This window comes from Dasypus novemcinctus, chromosome 7, assembly GCF_030445035.2.
Source record: "Dasypus novemcinctus isolate mDasNov1 chromosome 7, mDasNov1.1.hap2, whole genome shotgun sequence".
Lineage (NCBI taxonomy): Eukaryota > Metazoa > Chordata > Mammalia > Cingulata > Dasypodidae > Dasypus > Dasypus novemcinctus.
Window position 1 is genome coordinate 3,743,987 of NC_080679.1, and position 26,476 is coordinate 3,770,462.

The window sequence follows — 26,476 nt, forward strand, 5'->3', positions numbered from 1 at the left end:
CTTAAGCCCCCGTGGCCAGTGAGGAATGCTGGAGAGGATGGGAACCAGCTGACTGATGGCACAGAAGACATTCCAGCTTCTGCGTTTTGCACAGCTCCCCAGCAGCCACTGCTAAGATCAGGAAAAGACAGCCCCTTCCCCACGGTCATCCAACATTTGGGCATTGTGGGAAATCTTCCAAGGTCCACAAGGACGCAGAGACCCCGTTATGGCAGCCTACAAACCTTGGACTCAGAGATCCTGAGCTGGAGCTCAGAGTCATGAAGGAAGGCAGAGAGAAGAGAGAAAGACAGAGGGCCCCATGTTTCCTGGAGAGGGCAGGGTCTCCTGTGTTCAGACTGGCTTCATGATGTAATGAACATATGGTAAGAGGCTGGTGGCAAGGAGGCCCTCAATAAACATTCCTTCAGTTAAACTAGGAACATGGTATGGACAGTGCAAGATCAAATCCAAGTGAAAACACAGAATTGCCCAGAGGAAGGAGCATCACTTGTTGGAATGAGAGAGAACTTAGGGCAGGAGAAAGAGGGAGGAGACTCAAACACTGTCCTTATACCATCAGCTCAGTGCTGCTAGGCATCACTGCCTTCCCAGAGTCATATCTCACATCCCCCATGATTGAGAGACCAGTGCATATGAATGCTTTCATTAATGGGAATAAATGTACCCTTCCAGGCGACTTAGCTCATCCAGAAGTGGAACAGTCACTGATGTACTGCAAGGACAGTGAACAGTTTGACACCAGCAATCCCTGTGCTCTAAGGGGATGTGGGACAACTAACTACAACATGCTCCCTTTCTCTGTCTCCTGCCTTCCCTCTTCCCCTAGTGTCCCAGTTCAGGGCCATGCCACCCAACAGAAACAGAAACTTCTCAGGGGTCTCCTGGCAGGAATTTGTGCTGGTGGGATTTCAGGGTGGCCCTGAGACCCAGGCCCTGCTCTTTGTGGTGTTCCTGGCCCTGTACATGGTCACTGTCCTGGGGAACCTCACCATGATCGTGGTCATCACACTGGATGTCCACCTCCACTCCCCCATGTACTTCTTCCTCAAGAATCTCTCCTTCCTGGACCTGTGCTACTCATCTGTCATTGCCCCCAAGGCCCTCACCACCTTCTTCTCCTCCAAGCTCATCACCTTTGCAGGCTGTGCCACCCAGTTCTTCTTTTTCTCCCTGCTGGTCACCACTGAGGGCTTTCTGCTGGCTGTCATGGCCTATGACCGCTTCATGGCCATCTGCAGCCCCCTGCGCTACCCTGTCACCATGCGTCCCTCAGCCTGCACCTACTTGGTGCTAGGCACCTACTGTGGAGGCTGCCTCAACTCCATCGTGCAGACCAGCTTCACGTTCCACCTCCCGTTCTGCAGCTCCCATCGCATTGATCATTTCTTCTGTGACGTGCCTCCTCTGCTCCGGCTTGCCTGCACTGACACAGCCCTCAATGAGCTGGTCATGTTTGGATTCTGTGGCCTCATCATTGTGGGCACAACACTTGTGGTCCTGGTATCCTATGGCTACATCACCGTGACTATCCTCAGGATGCGTTCCACAGCCGGGCGTCAAAAGGTTTTCTCCACCTGTGGCTCCCACATGACTGCAGTCTCCTTATTTTATGGGACTGTGTTTGTCATGTATGCCCAGCCAGGAGCTGTGGATTCCATGGAGCAGGGCAAGGTGGTGTCCGTCTTCTACACCCTGGTCATCCCGATGCTCAATCCCCTCATCGACAGTCTGCGCAATAAGGACGTGAAGGAGGCACTGCGGAGGCTGGGCCAGAAACATGTGGCCACATGAAAGAGAGTGGACAGGTAGACACAGGGTCCTGAGGACTGCAGGGGGACTCAGAGGGTCACTGCGTGAGCTTTGAGGAATCCATCCATCCATTCATTCTATGTGTCTTTACAAGTTTAGGGTCCAGGAATTTATGTGAGATTCAAAGACCTTGAGGCATGTTCTTTGTCACCAGAAAATGAATGATCCCTCTTGTAATGATGACCCAAATAGTGGAAGTTTGAGCAAACAGGGGGAAGAGCCATGAGGAGAATTCTGGAAGTCAGTTATGGGTCACACTTTCCACATCTGGCAATGCCTCTGTGCTGAATAGACATGCTCTGTGGCCTTTTCACTTTCCATTAACATGAATCTAATGTGATCATGTGGTCAGGAATATCCCCTGCACTTCAGAGGTGCAGTCCTGCTCTCCCCATGGTTCTAAGTGGGGGGTTAGCTAATACACTGCTTCTGCCACAGGGCACCAGGTTTGCTTCTCTTCCACCCTTTCCTTCTGGAAGTAACACCAAAGCCCTCCCACAGGCCTAGAGATGGAACAGGTTCTCCTGCTTCAGACACTTCTCCTGAGGCTTGTTCTGGGATTCTCTAGAAACTGCTAGCTGGCCCTGAAACCCCAGACATAACATAAGGGGTGCCTGGTACTCAATGTTCAGCTGAACCTTTAACCCCGGCTTGCAGGAGAGGCATCCCATCTACTCACAACCATAAGAAATCCTGCTTTTCCACTACAGGCATCTCAGCATTGGGATCCAGTTCTAGGTACTTTGAGGACAGAGAAGATGGAGAAGAAGGTGGATGTAAGAAACAGGTGAATTCTCCCCTCAGAAGGCCCAGCTCCAAGGGGCCAAGGCTTCCCACATTCCACTCTGTTTTCCATGGCTTTCCCTTCTGGCTGATTAGGTTCATCCTCATCTTGTAGACTTAATAGCTTTCGGAAGGTTCTTCTTTAGGTGATTGTGTTGCTCCCCACCCACCCCGTCCCCATTTTTTTACTGTGTTGGTCATTTCCTTATTGATTCATAAGCTTTTTATATGTATTCTAGATAAGACTACTTGTTGATCATCTAATTATTAAATATTTTCTCCCACATTGTGGATGGGAGTGGAATTGAATCCTATGATTGGATGGAAAAGTGCAAAAAGATGCATGGAGTCTCCATGATTAATAAGAAAATTTATGTTTTTGAGAAAAATGAGACTTATTTCTATTTAGGAATCCACTTCTAGATATATACCTCAGAGGAAATAGGAAAGCTATCCTTTGCTGTGTCAGTAATAACTGTAAAGAGCAAAATTTAGGAAACAACCAAAATGTTTTTATCAGTTGAATTGTCCGCCCTCTGCACCCACCTGACAAGTCACGCTGAAGTCCAACTCCCAGCGATGTGGCTGCGGCCACGTTTGGAGGAAGCGTCCCTGCATGTGGCAGTCCTTTGGATGAGTCATCCTGGGTAAGGTTGTGACTAATCCCATGTGACTTGCACATGCGTAAGGGGAAAATGCACACAGACAGACAGAGGGGACGTGGCCACGGGACGAAGAACACTGGGACTGAGGCTGCAGCTGCAAGAGGAGCAACGCCCAGATGCCACAGCCCCCAGAAGCTGGAGGAGGCCAGTGAGACTCCCCCCAGGTGTCAGAGGGAGCATAGCCCTGCCGGCATCGTATGCACACTTTTGACCTCCAGAAGGTGAGAATCACCCCCCTGGAGTGTGCCCTTGTTACAGAAGTGCTGGGAATGTAGGCCGTCGTCCACCAGTAGAATGTCCTGGCACGTCGAGGTCGATTCACAGGATGCTTAAAACAATGGAAATTAATGAAGTAGAATGTGGAAGGGTATAGAAATAAGAGGTGGAGTGGAAACTGTAAGCTGCATGTATGCACTCAGCAATTAACTTTAGGTGTTAAAATAAAGGCAGAAGAAAATAAAAATACATCTGTATTAGTCAGCCAAAGGGGTGCTGATGCAAACTGCCAGGAGCCTGATGGTTTTTGTAAAGGATATTTATTTGGGGTAGGAGCTTACAGATATCTGATCATAAAGCATAAGTTACTTCCCTCACCAAAGTCTATTTTCATGTGTTGGAGCAAGATGGCTGCTGATGTCCATGAGGGTTCAGGCTTCCTGGGTTCCTCCTTTCCTGGGGCTTGCTTCTCTCTGGGTTCAGGGTTCCTCTCTTTCTGGGGTTTACTTCTCTTTCCTCTGTGGGATTACTTCCTAGGGCTCCAGCTTAAGACTTCAGCATCAGACTCCAACATCAAATCTCCAACATTAAAACCCTTCACCTCTGTCCTTGGCTAAGCCTTTCATCTGTGAGTCTCCACCCACCAAATGATAGGGACTCAACACCCTACTGACGTGGCCCAATCAAAGTCCTAATTGTAATTTAATCACGCTCAGTTTCAGACCAGTTTACAAACGTAATTCCAATATCTACTTTTGGAATTCATAGCTAAATCAAACTGCAACAACATCATTAAGTTACCTAGACAAACCTAGTAAAACCATTCTCAGAGCAAGTCGTCCTCATTGGGCTCTTTGAAGAGACATCAGCAGCTGGGCTGTTGATCTGGGAAAAAGGTCAGAAAGGAGAAAAGAGGATTTCCTCTGCTGTAATGTTAACTTTAGTATCATTATGAGAAATATAATCACCTGTGTCCACCCACATGGAGGGACCAGGGTGAGTCAAGTGACATGATGGGCCCAGCTGGGGAGAGGGGAGTGCCACAGCCTCCCTGGCCCCTCCACCTCACCCCCCTGCAGGGTGAGGATGCCTGCTCTCCACCACAGGGATGGACCCCCCAGTGCACGATGCCTCTTGGGTGCAGGCAGGGCCTAGCACAGCCCCTCTTACAAGATCTCAGGAGGATCTAATCCCTCGAGAAGCTCCTACAGAAACATGTGCTGAGCCTAAGTGAGGGATGGGGCCCCTTCCGTCCTCTCCTGTGGACCCACAACCACATCCCAGGTCCAGACCTCAGCGGAGAGAGCCCAGTGTGAGGTGTGTGGCCAGCAGTTCCCAAGCCTGGTCCATTGCAGAAATCTTCTCTGTAGTAATGAAAGCTCGTGGTTAGCATCGCTCAGGCTTGAGGCACAAAGCGCAGGCTCCAGGGCCCCGAGATGCAGAGCCCCTGCTCCAGCACCTGGGATCCTCCAGGGGTTTGCTTCTCTGGGCACGACTCGCTGGCAGCTTGGGTCAGAGCTGGGTGATGGACGGCCCCCAGCTCTGCGTGGCTTTACCTGAGGGTTCAGGTTAACTCCCCTCTGGACAGTGCCCCCATTTAGAACATAAATGATAGGTCACCTGCAGAGCTTTCCCAAAGCAGACCCTGTAACACCCTGATGGCCCCAGAGGCCTGCCCTGCTCACCCTCTGCTCTGCATGGCCCCCCTTCACTCCAGAGCCCGAGGCCCCTGCCTCAGGGACTTTATCAGTGACCAGGGCAGGGGCTTCTCCCACTGTCTCTCCTGCAGGCTCAGCAGGGCTTGTCCTTAGGGGAGGCTCAAGGCCCTGCCCAGAGGCTCCAGCCATGTGGGCACTCCCTGGGGGCCGTCCTGCCCCTCCCTGCACCATGAAGGCAGCTCCTTCTGAAACAGTCCACAGCAGAGCCCAGATACTCCCCTCACAGCCCTGGGCCCTCTCCATCACATGTCCCTGTGTGCACCTGGACACTTCAAGACCCTTCTAGAATGTCCTGCCCATCCATGGACTTTTCACCAATGCACCTCCCACCTACACACAGCCAGAGGATCTGGGTCAGACTAGTACTAACTACACTCCTTAGTCTTCCAAAGCTTTCCCTTCTTGTACATTCCTATGAGTTATGAAAATGCACAATGTTGGGTCTTATCGAATAGTTTCCCTGCCCTAAAAATGCCCTGTGCTTCACCTGTTCATCCTTCCTTCCCCTCGCTGAACATGGAACAACCACTGATATTTTACTGTCTCTGGTTTTGCCATTTTCAGAATTTCACATAGTTGCAATCAGCCCCTATATAGCCTTTCAAACTGGCTTCCTTCACTTAGCTCTATGCATTTACGGTACCTCTATGTCTTGTCTTTGCTTTATAGCTCATTCCTTTTTATGACTGAATAATATTAAATTTTATGCATATACTACATATTGTTTACCCATTTACCTTTTGAAGGACATCTTGGTTGCTTCCAATTTTGCCAATTAAGAATAAAGCTGTTATAAACATTCATGTGGAATTTTTGCATAAGCAAGGCATCAGTTTAGCTTTGTAAGATTTTACTAAAATGTGTAATAATGTGCTTGTGCCATTTTAGAATGAGAGTTTCTTTTGCTACACAGCCTTGCTGCTATGCGGTATTATCAGTTTTTTGAATTTCAACCAGTCTAAATGTGTGCTGTGACATCTCATTGTTGTTTGAACTTGCAAATCCCTACAGATGTGTGATGCTGACCATCTTTTCATGTACTTATTGCACTCTGTATATCTTCTTTGGTGAGATGTCTATTTAGAACTTTTCCTCAACTTTTAATTGGATTGCTTGTTTTCTTATTGTTGAGTTTGTGTGTTCTGTATGTTACTTATATGCCTTTTTTCAGATATGTTTTTTACAATTATTTCTCCAAGTTGGTGGTTGTCTTTTCATTCTTGTAACCATTCTTTTGTAACTAAATGGATTTATTTTTATTTAAGTCCAACCTATCGATTTTTCTTTTATATCCAGTATTGTTTCTGTTTTGATTTGTTTTGTTTTACTTTATTTTATTTTTTAATTATCTTTTTTAAAAAAGTTAATAATGTTACATTAAAAAACATAAGAGGGGAGGAGGGGGCAAGATGGCGGCTGAGTGAACATCCCTGTTAGAGTCTTCTGCAGGGAATCGGCTGGGCGGCGTTGGAGACTCTTTGGGACCGGATTGTTTCGGGATTTTTGCTGGTCCGGAGGTGTCTGGACATCGATTTGGAGGGAAGGTAACAGAGAGGATTCGTCTGTGAAATATACACGGAGATCCCAGCTACCTGTAGAGGATTCCCTTCTTGGGTAGGCGGAGACGAGGCATCTAGCCCCGCTCGGTGGGGCTGGGCCAGGCCGGGCCGCGCTGCGCCGGCGTGAGCGGGGCCGGGCGGGGCCGGTGCAGGCCCCGGCTGCGGGCCGCGGTAGCGTTTGGAGCCGGGCGGGGCCGGTGCAGGCCCCGGCTGCGGGCCGCGGTAGCGCTTGGAGCCGGGCGGGGCCGGTGCAGGCCCCGGCTGCGGGCCGCGGTAGCGCTTGGAGCCGGGCGGGGCCGGTGCAGGCCCCGGCTGCGGGCCGCGGTAGCGCTTGGAGCCGGGCGGGGCCGGTGCAGGCCCCGGCTGCGGGCCGCGGTAGCGCTTGGAGCCGGGCGGGGCCGGTGCAGGCCCCGGCTGCGGGCCGCGGTAGCGCTTGGAGCCGGGCGGGGCCGGTGCAGGCCCCGGCTGTGGGCCGCGGTAGCGTTTGGAGCCGGGCGGGGCCGGTTGAGGCCCCGGCTGCGGGCCGCGGTAGCGTTTGGAGCCGGGCGGGGCCGGGTCAGGCCGCGGCGGGTACGGAGCCGGGCAGGGCCGGTCCAGGCCGCGGTGGCGGGAGGTGGACGCCGGAGCCGGCTGGGCCGCTGTAGCGAGCGGAGCTGGGCGGAGCCAGGCCAGGCCAAGGCGGCGTGAGGAGCCGGGCAGAGCCGGTCCAAGCCTCCGCGGCGGGCGGAGCCGGGCCTGCGGAGGGGTTTCTGTTTTTTTTGTTTGTTTGTTTGTTTGTTTTTTGTTTTTTGTTTTTTTTTTAAATTTTACTTAATTTTTTTTTTTTTTTTTTTTTTAGCATCTGCAGTACTGGGGAGTTCGTGGGCCCTGGGCGGCCTATTGGGGGTTTGTGGGAAGGGAGGTGCTTGCAGACCCATTTGGGCAGACAGACGGGGGGGGTTTTAGGGCAAAGCGGGGGGAAGTTGTTGTTTTAGATAGTGTTGCAATTGTGACACGTGTGTACCTGTATCTCTCTTCTCCCTATCCGTTCCCCACCGTTTGCCCATCCTCTTTTTCTTTCTTCCTTTCTTCTTGCCTTTCTTTTTTCTTTATTATAATTAGTTTTTTTTTTCTTTTTTCGGTTTTCTCTTTCCCTCTTGTCCCTCATCTTCCACTTATTTTTACTTTAATTCAAGTATACAATAGGTGCTACAGGGAACACCTCACATTTGCTGGGTTTTCCCATCCTCCACTGCCTCATTTCTGTGTGAACTGATTTAGGCTACCTACACTATCCCCCTTCCCCTGCATCTTGATATCCACTATCATCTACTGTCTCTCCTATATTCCACCCCCCACCTCCCGTTCTTTGATCCACAAAGTGTCTAACTCTTAATTTCTAATACCTTTGTTCTGTTTTCTGTCTATTATCCACTCTTGAAAATATTACCTTTCTTTTCTTTTTCCCTCTCTCATGAAAACAATAGCTGTGTAGTTCATACCATATTCCTCCCAAATTCAGTCATCAACTTCATAAAAGGTACTCTACCTACAGCTATAACTCTATACAATCTACATGAATCTAACCTCCATCCTTCCAGATCTCATATTCCTGCTTTATTAACATACATCACCAATACAACTTTACACTTTTCCCTTGCTTACACAATTGCCTTTCCCCAACACTAATACTTTCCTCTAAAGTGAACTTAACCAACAACAAGTAACTAGAATAAGAAGAAAAAAGTGACAAAGAGAAGATATAACACCTGTGCAAAAATAACAACTAATTAACCTCCAAGAGCAGACAAAGAAGCTAAGGAACTGATTAAATTCGTCAAAATAAAGAGATGACCAGAAAGCAACAAAAATCTACGAACCAAACCAATAATCAGGAAAACATGGCTGAATCCAATCAACAAACCAATAATCACGAAGGGGAGCAAAACTTGGCACAAGCAATGAAAGATCTCAGAACATTTATCACCGACAAATTTGATGCAGTAATGAAAGAGGTTAACAACATGAAGACATCACTTGGAGGGGAAATTGCAGACATACGCAAAAACATAACAGATATGATGGGAATGAACACCACAGTTCAAGAAATCAAAAATACACTTGCAGCAAATATCAGCAGACTAGAAGAGACAGAGCAGAGAATTAGTGATGTGGAAGACAGTACATCAGAAATCAAACAGATAGTAGAAGGGGTCAATAAGAAGATAGAAAAAATCCAATTAGGATTTAGGGACCTGAATGACAATGCAAAACGCTCAAACATACGTATTATAGGCATTCCAGAAGGTGAAGAGAAGGGAAAGGGGTCAGAAAGAGTGTTGCAGGAAATAATGGCTGAAAACTTCCCAAATCTACTGAAAGAGACAGATGTACATATCCAAGAAGCACAGCGCACTCCACAAGTCATAAACCCCAACAGGCCCACCCCAAGACATATACTTGTCAAATTATCCAATGCTCAAGACAAAGAGAAAATCCTAAAAGCAGCAAGAGAAAAGAAAACCATCACATACAAGGGAAGCTCAATTAGATTAAGTGCTGATTTCTCTTCTGAAACCATGGAGGCAAGAAGACAGTGGTATGATATAGTCAAGGTACTAAAGGAAAAAAATTTCCAACCAAGAATACTCTATCCAGCTAAACTAGCATTCAAACATGATGGAGAGTTCAAAATATTCGCAGACAAACAGAAGCTGAAAGAGTATACCAACAAGAAACCTCCCCTTCAAGAAATTCTAAAGGGAGTTCTGCAGGAAGAAAGGAAAAAACAGGAAAGGCAAAGTTGGAGGAGAGTATAAGACCAACAACAACAACAAAAAAGACAAAAAAAAATATACAAACAAAATATGACAAACACAAATCCAATCAAAATATGGCTAACACAAATAATTCCTTGATAGTAATAACACTGAATGTCAATGGATTAAACTCACCTATCAAAAGATTCAGACTGGGACACTGGATAAGGAAATATGACCCATCCATATGCTGTCTACAAGAGACACATCTTAGACCCAGAGACGCATGGAGATTGAAAGTGAAAGGCTGGAAAACAATCATACAAGCTAACAATAACCAAAAAAAGGCAGGAGTAGCTATATTAATATCAGACAAAATAGACTTTAAATGTGAAACAATTGTGAGAGACAAAGAAGGATACTACATTTTAGTCAAAGGGAAAATCTGTCAAGAAGATCGAACAATCATAAATATCTATGCCCCTAACAAGGGTGCCTCTAAATACGTCAGGCAAACGCTGGAAAAACTAAGTGAAAGAATAGATACATCTACAATTATAGTGGGGGATTTTAATACACCACTATCAACTCTGGACAGAACATCTCAAAAGAGAATCACCAAAGAAACAAAACATCTGAATAGTATATTAGAGGAGCTCGATCTAATAGACATATATAGATCGCTACACCCAAACACAGCAGGATATACATTTTTCTCAAGCGCACATGGATCATTCTCCAAGATAGATCATATGCTAGGCCACAAAGAAAGGCTGAACGAATTCAGAAAGATTGAAATCATACAAAACATTATCTCTGACCACAGTGGAGTCAAGCTGGAGATTTGCAAGGGAAAGAAGCCCAGATTTCACACCACGATTTGGAAATTAAACAACACACTCTTAGAAAAACAGTGGGTCAAAGAGGAAATCTCAAAAGAAATCAATGACTACCTTGAAACAAATGATAATGATAACACAACATACCAAAATTTATGGGATGCAGCAAAAGCAGTACTGAGAGGGAAGTTTATAGCCATAAATTCATATATCAAAAAAGAAGAAAGAGCAAAAATTGAAGAACTAACTGCACATTTGAAGGAATTAGAAAAACAACAACAAAGTAACCCAACAGGAAGAAGAAGGAAGGAAATAACAAAGATAAGAGCAGAACTAAATGAAATAGAAAATAAGAAAGCACTTGAACAGATAAACAAGACCAAGAGCTGGTTTTTTGAGAAGATTAACAAAATTGACAAACCTTTAGCAACACTAACAAAGAAAAAAAGAGAGAAGATGCAAATACACAAAATAAGAAATGAGAAAGGCGATATCACCACTGACCCCACAGAAATAAAGACTATCATAAGAGGATATTTTGAAAAACTATATTCCAACAAAAATGACAATCTAGAGGAAATGGACAAATTCCTAGAAACACATAAACAGCCCATATTGACAAAAGAAGAAATTGATGATCTTAACAAACCAATCACAAGCAGAGAGATAGAATCAGTTATTAAAAATCTCCCAACTAAGAAGAGCCCAGGGCCAGATGGCTTCACAGGTGAATTCTATAAAACATTCCGGAAAGAACTGACACCAATACTGCTGAAACTATTCCAAACCATCGAAACAGAAAGAACATTACCCAACTCCTTCTATGATGCCAACATTACCCTAGTACCAAAGCCAAACAAAGACATCACAAGAAAGGAAAATTACAGACCAATTTCTCTAATGAACCTAGACGCAAAAATACTTAACAAAATACTTGCTAATCTTATTCAACAACACATTAAACGAGTTATACACCACGACCAAGTGGGATTCATCCCAGGTATGCAAGGATGGTTCAACATAAGAAAATCAATCAACGTAATACACCATATAAACAGATTGAAGGAAAAAAATCACATGATTATATCTATTGATGCAGAAAAAGCATTTGACAAAATACAGCACCCTTTCTTGATAAAAACACTCCAAATGATTGGAATACAAGGAAATTTTTTGAACATGATAAAGAGTATATATGAAAAACCTAAAGCCAATATTGTTTACAATGGAGAAATCCTAGACTCCTTCCCTCTAAACTCAGGAACAAGACAAGGATGCCCACTGTCGCCGCTCCTATTTAACATTGTCTTAGAAGTACTTGCTCGAGCACTGAGGCAAGAACCAGAAATAAAAGGCATTCAAATTGGAAAGGAAGAAGTCAAAATTTCATTATTTGCAGATGACATGATCCTATACATAGAAAACCCTGAGAGATCTACAACGAAGATTCTAGAACTCATAAATGAGTTTAGTAAAGTCGCAGGTTATAAGATCAATGCGCAAAAATCAGTAGCATTTCTGTACACCAATAATGAGCAAGATCAGGAGGAAATCAAGAAACAAATACCATTCACAATAGTAAATAAAAAAATCAAATACTTAGGAATAAATTTAACTAAAGAGGTAAAGAACTTATACACTGAGAACTATACAAGATTGTTCAAGGAAATCAAAGAAGACCTAAATAAATGGAAGACTATTCCTTGTTCATGGATAGGAAGACTGAACATTATTAAGATGTCTATCCTACCAAAATTGATCTACACATTCAATGCAATCCCAATAAAAATCAATGCAGCCTTCTTTAAGGAACTAGAAAAACTAACTATGAAATTTATTTGGAAAGGAAAGAGACCCCGAATAGCCAAAGACATACTGAAAAAGAAAAACGAAATTGGAGGAATCACACTACCTGACTTCAAAACATACTATAAAGCTACGGTGGTGAAAACAGCATGGTATTGGCATAAGGAGAGACATATAGACCAATGGAATCGAATTGAAAGCTCTGATATAGAATCTCACATATACAACCACATAATATTCGATAAAGCCACCAAACCCTCTCAACTGGGAGAGAGTGGCCTATTCAACAAATGGTGTCTGGAGAACTGGATAGCCATATGTAGAAGAATGAAAGAGGATTACCATCTCACACCTTATACAAAGATCAACTCAAGATGGATCAAAGACCTAAATATAAGAGCCAAGACCATAAAAACCTTAGAAAGCAGTGTAGGGAAACATCTACAGGACCTTGTAATAGGTAATGGATTTATGAATATCTCACCAAAAGCACGAGCAGCAAAAGAACTAATAGATAAATGAGACTTCCTCAAAATTAAAGCCTTCTGCACCTCAAAGGAGTTTGTCAAGAAAGTAAAAAGGGAGCCCACACAGTGGGAGAAAATATTTGGCAATCATATATCTGATAAGAAACTTATAACTTGCATATATAAAGAACTCCTACATCTTGAAAATAAAAAGATAAACAATCCATTTAAAAAATGGGAAAAAGACTTAAACAGACACTTCTCTGAAGAAGAAATACAAATGGCAAGAAAGCACATGAAAAAATGTTCCAAATCTCTAGCTATCAGGGAAATGCAAATCAAAACCACAATGAGATACCATCTTACACCCATAAGATTGGCAGCTATGAAAAAAACAGAAGAATACAAGTGCTGGAGAGGATGTGAAGGAAGGGGAACACTCATCCACTGCTGGTGGGAATGCAGAAGGATCCAACCATTCTGGAGAACAGTATGGCGGTTTCTCAAAAAACTAGCCATAGATTTGCCATATGACCCAGCAATACCACTGCTGGGAATATACCCAGCAGAACTGAAAACAAAAACACAAACCAATATATGTACACCAGTGTTCATAGCAGCATTGTTCACTATTGCCAAAAGTTGGAATCAACCCAAATGCCCATCAACAGACGAGTGGATCAATAAAATGTGGTATATACACACAATGGAATACTACTCGGCTGTAAGAACAAACACACTACAAACACATGTGATAACATGGATGAATCTTGAGAACCTTATGTTGAGTGAAGCAACCCAGACATTGAAGGACAAATACTACATGACCTCAATGATATGAAATAAACAAGCTGCCCTAGATAGCAAGAGACTGAACGATAGGCTTGCAGGAAATCGGAGGGTGGAGGAAGGATATGAGCCGATGTCTGCAGGGGTGGAATTTAAGACGAGATGGTGGTAAGTATGAACACAAAGAAGAGATAAAAGGGGGGCAAGGGGTTGCCTTTGCTTGGGGCTTTGCGGGTTTGAGGGTGGCTGGGGAGGGACGGGTGGGTAATGTTGCCCAAAAGTGGGGGGAGGGAGGGGTAGCATATGAACCAGGAGAGGGTCAGGTGTTGGTGGAGAGTAAAATGCCGAGAAAATCATATCAAAATATAATAAAGAGGGTTACCTGTTTAGAATGCTCGGAGGGGAGGGTCTGATGCAGGACGGGCTCCTGGGGAATGTCTAAATGCTCATTCTGCCAGAGTGGGTGACACCATGGGGTAGAAACCCAAGTAGTGAGAGTGGGGGTGGACCCACATCCTGGGGAGGACTAATGCCATCCAATAGAGGGAACTGTACCCCTCGAGAGAAAGGGTGGCTCCCAGGGCATTGGGGCAGTTGAGCAAGTTAGGCCCTGAACACTATTCCATCTATCTCTGGAAGTGGCTCCTCAGGAAACGGAGGTTGGCTATCACTGAGGGCACCAAGGTGGAAGGGAAAATGGACGTTAAATGTGTGGAACCAAAGTAAATGGGGTGTAAGAGAGGAGTTTCTTGAGAGTACACAAGGATGGATATAAAACATGTAATATTACACCATAACATATAGGAGATGACAGACTGATAATGTAAACCATAATGTAAAACATAGGATAACTAAAAATGTAAAGAACTGTGTATCCTAAAGTATGCACCATAATGTAAACACAGATGTCACCTTGTTAGAAAGCTAATGTCTCAGACTCTGTACATCACTTTAAGTAAATATGATATGAATAGGGCGTAAGAGTATCACTGTGGAAGGGAAAAGGTTTTCTGGTGGATGTGTGGGAGTGCTGTATATTATATATATACATTGCTGTGGTCTAGGACTCCTGTGAAGAAAAGCTGAATAATTAGGGGGGGGGGGAAAAAAAAAATAGGATGTGGAATTTTTTCAAGTCAACATTCTTTATCTAAGTTCTTTATCTAACTTTATCCAAGTTCTTTATCTATCCTTTAAACTCATCGCTATATGCCATTCCCTAGTAAGGGACCATGACATTATATTGGGCTTCAAATTTCGGGGAGTTCTGGATCACAGAGTGTTTCAACAATGGCAATGGAGGGATACTGGTATGGGATACCAATGACAGGTGATATATGACTGACAGGGAGCTGTACAGAACATATGTCCAGGGTGCATGGTAATGTTTGGATATACTCATAGTGGCAACAATTAAAACCACAGTAGGGGGGGTACTGGGTTCCTGGCCAGTGGTGCTCTGTCGTGGTCCCTAGGGGAGCAGCGACAGTCTCCCAGGTACAGTGGTGGGGACCGGGAGGGAGTGAGGGTTCAACAGTGAGCCCCTGATACTAATGACTATGCTTGTGAGCTGATAAACCCAAAATAATAACAAGGCCTAGAGCAACTTTGTGCCTGGGAATTTCCTTCTGTCAGCCTTCATGTTACTCAAATGTGGCCAGTCTCGAAGCCAAACTCAGCATGTAAATGCAATGCCTTCCCCCCAGCGTGGGACATGACACCCGGGGATGAGCCTCCCTGGCAACGAGGGACCACTATCAACTACCAACTGATGATGCAACTGGAAAATGACCTTATACGGAAGGTTCAATGAGGATCAGCAGAATATCCCTGTCTACATAAAATAACATGACTTTAAAATGCTGTTTGACCTAAAGTAAGGGGGAAATGGAAAGGAGAAATGAGTTTATATGGCTACGAGTTTCTAAAAAAGAGTCTGGAGGCTGGCAGAAGGATTGCCCTTATGCACAACTGAGCAGAGTCAGAGAGACAGATAAAGCAGATACAACCCCCAGATATTGGTTCCTTTGAAGGCTAAAGAGACCCATGAGAGTTATGGCCATGGCCAATGGGGTTAACTACCAGGGCAGATGGCCCCTCTTTGGAAATGGTGTTTATGTGTGATGAATCTGGACTCAGATGGGATCTCCCTTCATAAGACTTTCATGCTAATGTGCTGGAGGTGCAGTTAATGTTGGGGTTTAAGATATATTTAGGGGATTTGAATCTCTGGACTGACAATGTGATAGCCAGATCCTGAGCCTCAACAGACTCCAGCACCTACAATCTGATTTATTGGACTTACCACACTCAGCTAAGATGGAGGTGAAGAAGGACAACCACCACACCATGGAGCCTAGAGTGATTACAACTGAAAATGGGAGGATTGCATCCAGCATCCAGGTGGAATCTGAGCCTCCTCTTGACATAAAGGTGCAATGGACACAACCAATCCAGTGTCCACATAGAAGAGGTGGCATTGGATTGGGAAAAGTGGACATAATGGACAAAGGGTATGGGGAAAGGCAGGAAGAGATGAGAGGTGGAGGCGTCTTCGGGACATGGAGCTGCCCTGGATGGTGCTTCAGAGGTAATCACCGGACATTGTAAATCCTCACAGGGCCTACATGATGGAATAGAGGAGAGTATGGGCCATGATGTGAACCAATGTATATGAGGTGCAGAGGTGCCCAAAGATGTACTTACCAAATCCAATGGATGTGTCATGATGATGGGAACGAGTGTTGTTGGGGGGGCGGAGAGGGGGGGTGGGGGGGTGGGGTTGAATGGGACCTCACATATATATTTTTAATGTAATATTATTACAAAGTCAATAAAAAATAAAAAAATTAAAAAAAATAAAATAAAAATAAAAAACATAAGAGGTTCCCATATACCCCACTCCCCACACCCCCATCATTTTTAGTTGTATTTTTTAAAGATATATAGATCACAAAAAATGTTACATTAAAAAATATAAGAGGGTCCCATATACTGCCCACTCCCCCACCCCACTCCTCCAACATAAATGACCTCTTTCATCATTGTGGCACATTCATTGCAATTGGTGAATACATTTTGGAGCGCTGCTGCACCCCATGTAGTTTACACTTTCCCCAAGTACATTCAGTGGGTTATGGCAGGATATATAATGTCCTGCATCTGTCCCTGCGATATCATTTAGGACAACTCCAAGTCCCGAAAATGCCCCCACCTCACATCTCTTCCTCCTTCTCCCTGCCCTCAGCAATCACCACGGATACTTTCTCCACATCAATGCTACAATTTCTTCCATTACTATTACTAGTCATAATAGTTCTATAGTCGAATATCAGTAAGTTCATTCTAATCCGTATTTTATTCCTCCATCCTGTGGACCCTGGCATGGTGATGTCCACTCAAACTCTATATCGAGAGGCGGCTTAGATTCCACATGGATGATGCATGCAATTCTCCTGCTTGTAGTTGTAGGCACTCTCAGTTCCCTGGTATGGTGGTTGATCATCTTTCCCTCCCTGTTAGCTGACCTGGGTAAGTCCAACAACCAAAGGGTAGGAGTTGCAACTCTGCTGAGGATCAGGGCCCAGCTGGCACATGGGCAGTCCAGAGATTCAAGTCTCCTGAATATACACCAACCCCAGCACCAGTATAAGTGACAGAAGGGTCATGTGTAGAAAGTTCACATCTGAGTCCAATTCCATCACACTCAGGAACACAAACTCCAAAGAAGGGCCCAATGACATGGCACTGAACCCAGAGTCATCTGCTATGACCCTAGAACCTGTGGATCTCCAAAGCCATCATGAGAACCAGTACCTGGGGTTGTATCTACTTTGGCTCTCTGGGGTCCTACCGAAGCGTGCGTAATCGCAACCCCTCTGATGACCTCCCTATTCTTTTTTTTGTTTACTATAGTCAACAACTGTTTTTTTATTTAATCACTTGAAGTATACATAAGATGAGAAATTAATACTTCTTATTCAACTTTTGTATACCTACAATAGGTATAAAATTGTGAGCCTAGTTCTGTCCCCATTCCTGCCTTCACACATGTATATTTTATAGCACAATATTTTACTCCCTTTTTAATATTCCATCTATTATGTTTTATAAATACTACATAATTTTTTCCTATGTAAATTCAACTATTTATTAAGAGCCTTTGTGTTATCTTCAGACCCATGGTACTTTCAAATATTTAATTTGTTTTCTTATATACATAAAAAACAACCATATATGGCTATATGTCAATGTCTTTGTTTCCTAGGCTGCTCAAGCAAATATCATGGAATGGGTTGGCTTAAACAATGGGAATGTATTAGCTTACTTTTTTCTACTAAAAGAAAGTCCAAATCAAGGCATCATCAAGGCAACACATTCTCTATGAAGATTGTGGGATTCTGGGGCTGGTTACTGGCAATCCTTGGCTGCTCTGTCACATTGAAGATTCTTAGCCATATAAACTCATTTCTCTTTTCCATTTCCCCTTTTATTCAAGTTCAAAAAGCAGTTTTTAACACATGATCTGACATGTAGGCTGAATAAATTCTGCTCACCTGAGTTGACCCTTTTATTCAAGGTCTCTTACTAGTTGCATCACCAGTTAGTGCTTGGTAGTGATCCATTGGAGCCAGGGAGGCTCATCCCTAGGAGTCAGGTTCCACACTGGGAGGAGTGTAATGCGTTTATATGCTGAGTTTGGTTTAGAGAGTGGTCACATTTGAGCAACCTGGAGGCTCTAGGGGGTAACTCTTAGGAACCCTACAACTCTAGGCCTTGTTCTTATTTCAGGCACACAGGCTCATAAGCCTAGTCATCAGTACCAAGGGCTCATCATTGGACAATCCTTCTTCATTGGTCTTTGTTTTGCACTAGGGGGATGCTGCTGTTCCAGTGGGGAATGTGACAGAGCTCCCTGGCTAGGAACTCAGTATACCCTCAGTTGTTCTTTGTAACTGCAACTACTATAAAAATACCCAACATATATCCAAACATTTTTATGTACCCTATATACATGCCCTGGAGAACTCCCTCTCATCCCTGTGCTCCCATCAGTAACACCCCACACCACTGTTCCTCCCCTGCCATAGTTAAACCTCTCTGTGGTCAAAAACTTTAAAAATGAAACCTAATATATTGCCAAATTCAATTATTAGGAAAAGGAAATACAGTGATGGGTTTAAAGATTAGAAATAGAATACATACTAATTTAGAAAAACTAAAGTAAAAATAAATTAGGGTATTAAAAAGTGAAAAATATTATAAAGCTTTGTTTTTGACATTTTACCTTTCATCACTGTAATAGGTTTTGCCCTGTATGTACAGTGTCGATACACTTTTTTTCATTTCTTCCTCAGTGTCTACAATATTTTTTTTCCAATTTTTAATTTTGTCTTCAAAAAAATTTTAGATCACACTAATTCACTTATACAATATAGGGGACTCCCATATATCTAACATCAAACCCTCTTCCCCTTTCCCAGCAATGGTCATTTGACATGTTCATGTTATATTTGCTGCAGGCGATGTACAGATATTGAAACATACCTCTCAAACATGGTTCCATTTTGGTTTACATTGTGGTTTATATTTTAGACTGTACAATTTCCTAAATTTTTAGTTATCTTATGTTTTACATTATGGTTTACATTTTAGCCTATTGACTTTTGTACATTTTTGGTGTAAGTTAACATGTCCTATATCAATCATTGCATGATCTTGTGGAACGCTTCCATTGCCTCCCAGTTACCCTGCTTCCATCTGTTCTATACCTCTCTCCCCCTTACCTCAGTGCCCACAGTGACAATCATTATGACAAGATGAGCACTCTCACACTCCCTGGAAACCTGCCCCTGTGCCAGATGCCCCCCTCCTTAAGCACCTTAAACAGGTAATCCTTCCTTACTGTATTTTCTGAAGAGTTTTCTCAACATTATAGTTTCAACCACACACTGGACAATCTCCCATGTTCAACTGTTCCTCCTAGCCCTCCTCCCAATTTCTTGGGCCATCTGACCCATCCTCCCAACCCTAGCCCCCCTCAAGCCCACAAAACCCCACCCAAAGTTATTCCTGTGCCCCCATCTTATCCCTTCCATGTACAAATACTTACCTCCACTTTATCACAGATTTCACCCATGTAGGCATCAACCCATAACCATCCTCACCCCCCGGCTTCCTTTAAGACTGTCATCCAGTCTCTAGCTGTCTGAGACAGCTTGCTATGCTTATTTCATATCAGAGAGGTCATGTAGTACTTGTCCTTCAATGCCTGCCTTGCTTCACTCAACATAAAGTCCTCAAGATTCATCCATGTTATCCCTGTGTTTGTACTGTATTCCTTCTTATAGCTGAGTAGTATTCCATTGTATGTGTATACCACATTTTATTTATGCATTCATCTGTTGATGGGCATTTGGATCTATTCCAACTTTTGGCAATAGTGAATAATTCTGCTATGAATATTGGTGTGCATATATCCGTTTGTGCCCTTGTTTTCAGCTCTTCTGGGTATATACCCAGCAGTGGAATTGCTGGATCATATGGCAAAGCTATAGATAGATTTTTGAGAAACTGCCAAACTATCCTCCAGAATGGCTGGATCCTTCTGCATTCCCACCAACAGTGGATGAGTGTTGCCATTCCTCCACATCCTCTCCAGCACTTGTAATCTTTGTTTTTTTTGATAGCCGCCTGTCTCATGGGAGTAAGATGGTATCTCATTGCAGTTTTGATTTGCATTTCCCTAATAGCTAGTGATTTTGAGCATTTTTTTCATGTGATTTTTAGCTATTTGTATTTCTTTCTTGGAGAAGATTCTGTACAAATCTATTGACTATTTTTAAAATAGGTTCTTTGTCTTTTTATTTTCAAGATATGGGAGTTCTTTATATATGTAGGATAATTGTCTCCTATCAGATATATGGTTACCAAATATTTTCTCCCATTGGGTAGGCTGACTTTTCACTTGCTTGACAAACTCCTTGAGGTGCAAAAGGCTTTAATTTTCAGGAAGTCCAATAATCTATTCTTTCTTTTGCTGCTCATGATTTGGGTGTGAAGTTCAGGAATCCATTTCCTATTACAAGGTCCTGTAGATGCTTTCTTACATTGTTTTCCAAGGTCTTTTTGGTCTTGGCTCTTATATTTAGGTCTTTGATCCATCTTGAGTTAATTTTTGTATAAGCTGTGAGATGATAACCCTCTTTTGTTCTTTTGCGTATGGATATCCAGTTCTCCAAGCACCATTTCTTGAAGAGGTCATTCTCTCCCAGTTGAATGGTCTTAGTGGCCTTGTCCAATATCATATGACTGTATATATGAGGATCTATATCAGAAATCTCAATTCAGTTCCATTAGTCAGCGTGTCTGTCCTTGGGCCAATATAATGTCTTTTTCACAATTGTACCTTTGTAGTATGTTTTGAAGTCAGGTAGTGTGATTCCTCCAATTTCATTTTTCTTCTTCCATATGTCTAGCTTTTCAGGGCCTCTTTCATTTCCAAATAAATTTCATAGTTAGTTTTAGTAGTTCATTAAAAAATGCTGTGTTGATTTTTATTGGGATTGCTTTGAATCTGTAGATCAGTTTTGGTAGGATAGATGTCTTAATAATATTTAGCCTTCCTATCCAAAACAGGGAATATTCTTCCATGTATCTAGGTCTTTGATTTCCTTAAACAGTGTTGCATAGTTTTCTGGGTATAAGTCTTTCTTGTTAAGTCTTTTAGTTAAACTTATACCTAGATATTTGATATTTTTATTTACTATTGTAAATGCTTTTTGTTTCTTGATTTCCTCCTCAGATTGCTCATTATTGGTGTACAGAAATGCTACTAATTGTTTTGATAAGATTTTGATCTTATAACCTGTGACTTTACTGAACTCATTTACAAATTCTAGAAGCTTTGTTGTAGACTTCTCAGGGCTTTCAATATATGGGATCATGGCATCTGTAAATAGTGAAATTTTGACTTCTTCCTTTCCAATTTGGATGCATTTTATATCTGGTTCTGGCCTCAGTGCTCAAGTACTTCTAACACAATGTTAAATAGAAGGAGTGATAGTAGGCATCCATGTCTTGTTCCTGATCTTAGATGGAAAGATTTTATAATTTCACCATTGCAAATGACATTACCTGTGGGTTTTTCATATATACCCTTTATCATGTTTAGAAAGTTTCCTTCTAGTCCTCTCTTTTGTAGTGTTCTTATCAAGAAAGGGTGCTGTATGATGTTAAAAGATTTTTCTGCATCTGTAGACATGATCATGTGATTTTTCCCCCTTTGATCTGTTTATGTGGTGTCTTACATTAGTTGATTTTCTTATGTTGAACCATGCTGCATACCAGGAATGAAACTCGCTTGGTCATGGTGTATAATTTGTTTAATGTGTTGTTGAATACAATTAGCATGTATTTTCTTGAGGATTTTCACATCCAGGTTCATTAGAGAGATTGGTCTGTATTTCTCCTTTCTTGAGGCATCTTTGTTTGGCTTTGGCTTTAGGGTAATATTGGCATCATAGAATGAGTTAGGCAATGTTCCTTCAAGTTTGATTTTTTGAAAGAATTTAAGCAAAAGTGGTGTTAATTCTCTCAGGAATGTTTGGTAGAATTCACCTGTGAAGCCATCTGACCCTGGGCTTTTCTTAGCTGGAAGGTTTTTAATAAGTAATTCTATCTCTTTACTCGTGCCTGGCTTAATGAGATCATTAATTTCTTCTTTCCTTAATGTAGGCTTATGTGTTTCTAGGAATATGTCCATTTCCTCTAAATTGTCCTTGTTGTTGGAATATATTTTTTCAAAGTATCCTCTTACGATAGTCTTTATTTCTGTTGGTCAGTGGTGACATTCCCTTTCTCATTTCTTATTTCGTGTATTTGCATCTTCTCTCTTTTTTTCTTTGTTAGTCTAGCTAAGGATTTGTCAATTTTAATGACCATCTCAAAGAACTAGCTCTTTGTTTTGATGATTTTTTTGAGGGCTTTCTTATTTTCTATTTCATTTAGTTCATCTCTGATATTTGTTATTTCTTCTTTCTTCTTCTCTTAGGGTTATCTTGTTGTGTTTTTTTTTTTTTACTAATTCCTCCAACTGTGCAATTATTTATTCAATTTTAGCTCTTTCTTCTTATTGATATATGAGTTTATGACTATGAATTTCCCTCTCAATATAGTTTTTGCTTCATTCTACAAGTTTTTTTATTACATTAAAAAAATATATGAGGTCCCATTCAACCCCACCGCCCCCGCCCCCCACTCCCCCCACAGCAACACTCTCTCCCATCATCATGACACATCCATTGCACCTGGTAAGTTCATCTCTGAGCATCACTGCACCCCATAGTCAATGGTCCACATCATAGCCCAGACTCTCTCACGTTCCATCCAGTGGGCCCTGGGGGGATCTACAGTGTCCCGTAATTGTACGTGAAGCACTATCCAGGACAACTCCACGTCCCGAAAACGCCTCCACATCTCATCTCTTCCTCCCATTCTCCACACCCAGCAGCCCCCATGGCTACCGTTCCCACACCCATTCCACATTTTCTCTGTGGACATTGGATTGGTTGTGTCCATTGCACACCTATGTCAAGTGAGGGCTTAGATTCCATATGGGTACTGGATGCACTCCTCCCGCTTCTAGTTGTAGACACTCTAAGCTCCATGTTGTGGTGGTTGACCTTCTTCAACTCCATGTTAGCTGAGTGGAGTAAGTCCAATAAATCAAAGTGTAGGAGCTGAAGTCTGTTGAGGCTCTGGGCCTGGGTGTCATATTATCAGTCCAGAGATTCAAATCCCCTACATATATCTTAAACCCAGCACCAACTACAATTCCAATAAAGTAGCATGCAAGTCTTGTGAAAAGAGATCCCCTCTGAGTCCAATTCCATCACGCAGAAACACCAGCTCCAAAGAAGGGCCATCTGTCCTGGCAGTGAACCCCTTCTGCCATGACCATAGAACCCGTGGGTCTCTTTATCCCTCAAAAGAACCAATACCTGGGGTTGTATCTACCTTATCTGTCTCTTAGACTCTGTTCAGTTGTACATAGGGGTATTCCTTCTGACAACCTCCAGACTCTTTTTTAGAGACTCACAGCCTTATAATCTCATTTCTCCTTTCCATTTCCCCCTTACATTAGGTCAAACCGCTTCCCGAAGTCATGTTATTACATGTAGACAGGTATATTCTGCTGATCCGCATTGAACCTTTAATTCAAGATCATTTTCTAGTTGCATCTTCAGCTGGTATGTGGTAGTGATCCCTCGGTGCCAGGGAGGCTCATCCCCGGGTGTCATGTCCCACGCTGGGGGGAATGCATCGCATCTACATGCTGAGTTTGGCTGTGAGAGTGGCCACATTTGAGTAACATGAAGGCTGTCAGGAGGAAACCCCCGGGCACAATGCTACTCTAGGCCTTGTTCTTATTGCAGGTGTATAGGCTCAAAAGTGTAGCCATTAGTATCAAGAGCCCACTGTTGGGCCCTCCTTCCTTCCTGGTTCTTGCCGTTGCACCTGGAGGATTGCCGCTGCTCTCCCAGGGCCCACAACAGTGACCCCCCCCCCCCGCCAGGAGCCCAGTACCCCCCCAGCTGTTGTTTTTAATTGTTTCCACTATGAGTATATATAGACATTACCATATAACCTGGGCATATGGCCTGTATAACTCCCTGTCAACCATATATATCTTGTCAATAACATCCCATATCAGTATTCCTCCGCTGCCATTGTTGAACCACTCTGTGATCCAAAACTTCCCGTAAAGTGAATCCCAACATAATGTCAGCTTCAGAAGAGTCTTAGATCACCGAAATTCATATATACAATATACAGTATTTCCCCAGATCCACCATAAAACCTTTTCCCTTCCACAGCAATAATCTTTTAACTTATTCATATCATATTTCCTGAAACTGATGTACAGATTCCGAAACTATAGTTTTCAAACAAGGTGACATTTGTGCTTACTATGTGGTCCATACTTTAGGTTGTACAGTTTTATAAATTTTTTAGTTATCCTATGTTTTGTCTTATGGTTTTCATTATTAGTCTGTCGTCCCCTATATGTTTTTGGTGTAATATTAGCTGTTTTATATTCATCCTCATGTACTCTCACATAACTCCTCTTATGCCCCCTTATTTACCTTTGTTCCATCCATTGCACATCCATTTTCCCTTCCCCTTAGGGCCCACAACACCTGCCAATCTAATGCCCTGGGAGCCGTCCTTTCTCATGAGAGATACATTTCTCTCTATTCGACGGCATTAGTCTTCCCCAGGATATGGGTCCACCCCACCCAATGGTAGAACCCACCTTGGCAAAATGAGCCTTCAGCTATTCCCTCCAGAGTCCATCCCACATCAGACCATACCCCCTAAGCGTCCTAACCAGGTAACCCTCCTACTTATACTTTGATACATTTTACTCAACATTTAGTTCTCAACGAACTTCTGACACTCTCCCATGTTCGTATGTTGCCCCTCCCTCCCACCTATTTCTTGGACCATAATACCCCTCTTCCCATCCCCAGCCCCCCTCAAACCCAGAAAACCCCACCCGAGGGTAACCCCTTGCCCCCATTTTGTCCCTTCTTTGTGCTCATACTTACCGCCAGCTCATCACAGATTCCACCCCTGCAGACATTAACTCACATCCTTCCTCCACCCCCCGATTTCCTGTAAGCCACTTTTCCAGACTCTAGCTCTCTAAGGCAGTTAACTTATTTCATATCATTGAGGTCATATTGTATTTGTCCTTCAATGCCTGGGTTGCTTCACTCAACATAAGATTCTCAAGGTTCATCCATGTTATCACGTGCGATTGTAGTGTATTAGTTCTTACAGCTGAGTAGTATTCCATTGTGTGTATATACCACATTTTATTGATCCACTCATCTGTTGATGGACATTTGGATTGATTCCAACTTTTGGCGATAGTGAACAATGCTGCTATGAACATTGGTGTACATATATCGGTTTGTGTCCTTGTTTTCAGATCTGATGGGTATATACCCAGCAGTGGTATTGCTGGGTCATATGGCAAATCTATGGATAATTTTTTGAGAAACCGCCAAACTGTCCTCCAGAATGGTTGGATCCTTCTGCATTCCCACCAGCAATGGATGAGTGTTCCCTATAAGTTTTGATATGCTGTGTTATCATTTTCATTAGTTTCATGGTAGTTATTGATTTCTTTTGAGATTTCCTCCTTGACCCACAATTTGCCTAAGAGTGTGTTGTTTAACTTCCATATCTTGGTGCCAAATCTGGGTCTCTAGCCCTTTCAGATTTCCAGCTTCTTTTCACTGTGGTCAGAGAAATTATTTTGTGTGATTTCAACCTTTCTGAATTCATTGAGACTTTCTCTGTGGCCTAGCATGTGGTCTATCTTGGAGAATGATCCATGTGCACTTGAGAAAAATATATATCCTTCTCTATTTAGGTGCAATGTTCTGTATATGTCTATTAGGTCCAGATCCCCTAATGTATTGTTCAAAGTCTTTGTTTCTTTATTGATTCTCTTTTGAGATGTTCTGTCCAATGGTGATAGTGGTGTATTAAAGTCCTCGCTATAATTGTAGAGGCATCTATTCCTTCACTTAGGTTTTCCAGTGTTTGCCTCATGTATTTGGAAGTGCCTTCATTAGGGGAATAAATGTTTATTATTGTTCTTTCTTCTTGAAATATTATCCCTTTCATTAATGTGTAGAGACCATCTTTGTCTTTTACAATAGTTTTGCATTTAAAATCTATTTTGTCCAATATAATCTAGCTACACCTGCCCCTTTTTTTTTTTAAATATTACATTAAAAAAATATGAGGTCCCATTCAACCCCACCCTTTTTTGGTTAATGTTTGCCTATGAGATTATTTTCCAGCCATTCACTTTCAATGTCCTTGAATCCCTGGGTCTAAGATGTGTGCTTGTAGGTAGATGGGTCATATTTTCTAATCCAGTCTTCCAATCTGAGTCTCTTGACAGGTGAGTTTAGTCTGTTGACATTCAGTGTAATTACTTTCAAGGAATTACTTATATTAGCTGTATTTTCTTTGGGTTTGTGTTTGTCATATTTTGTTTGAT

The 26,476-nt window shown here is 42.8% G+C and overlaps 1 protein-coding gene across 1 annotated transcript; it reads left to right on the plus strand.

Moving 5' to 3' along the window:
• The first annotated feature begins 846 nt into the window (after positions 1-846).
• LOC101436234 (olfactory receptor 9S13-like) lies at positions 847-1,794 on the plus strand. Its single transcript, XM_004450893.2, has one exon. It carries the CDS (start codon positions 847-849, stop codon positions 1,792-1,794), a length of 948 nt encoding a protein of 315 aa, XP_004450950.2.
• Positions 1,795-26,476: the final 24,682 nt, after the last annotated feature.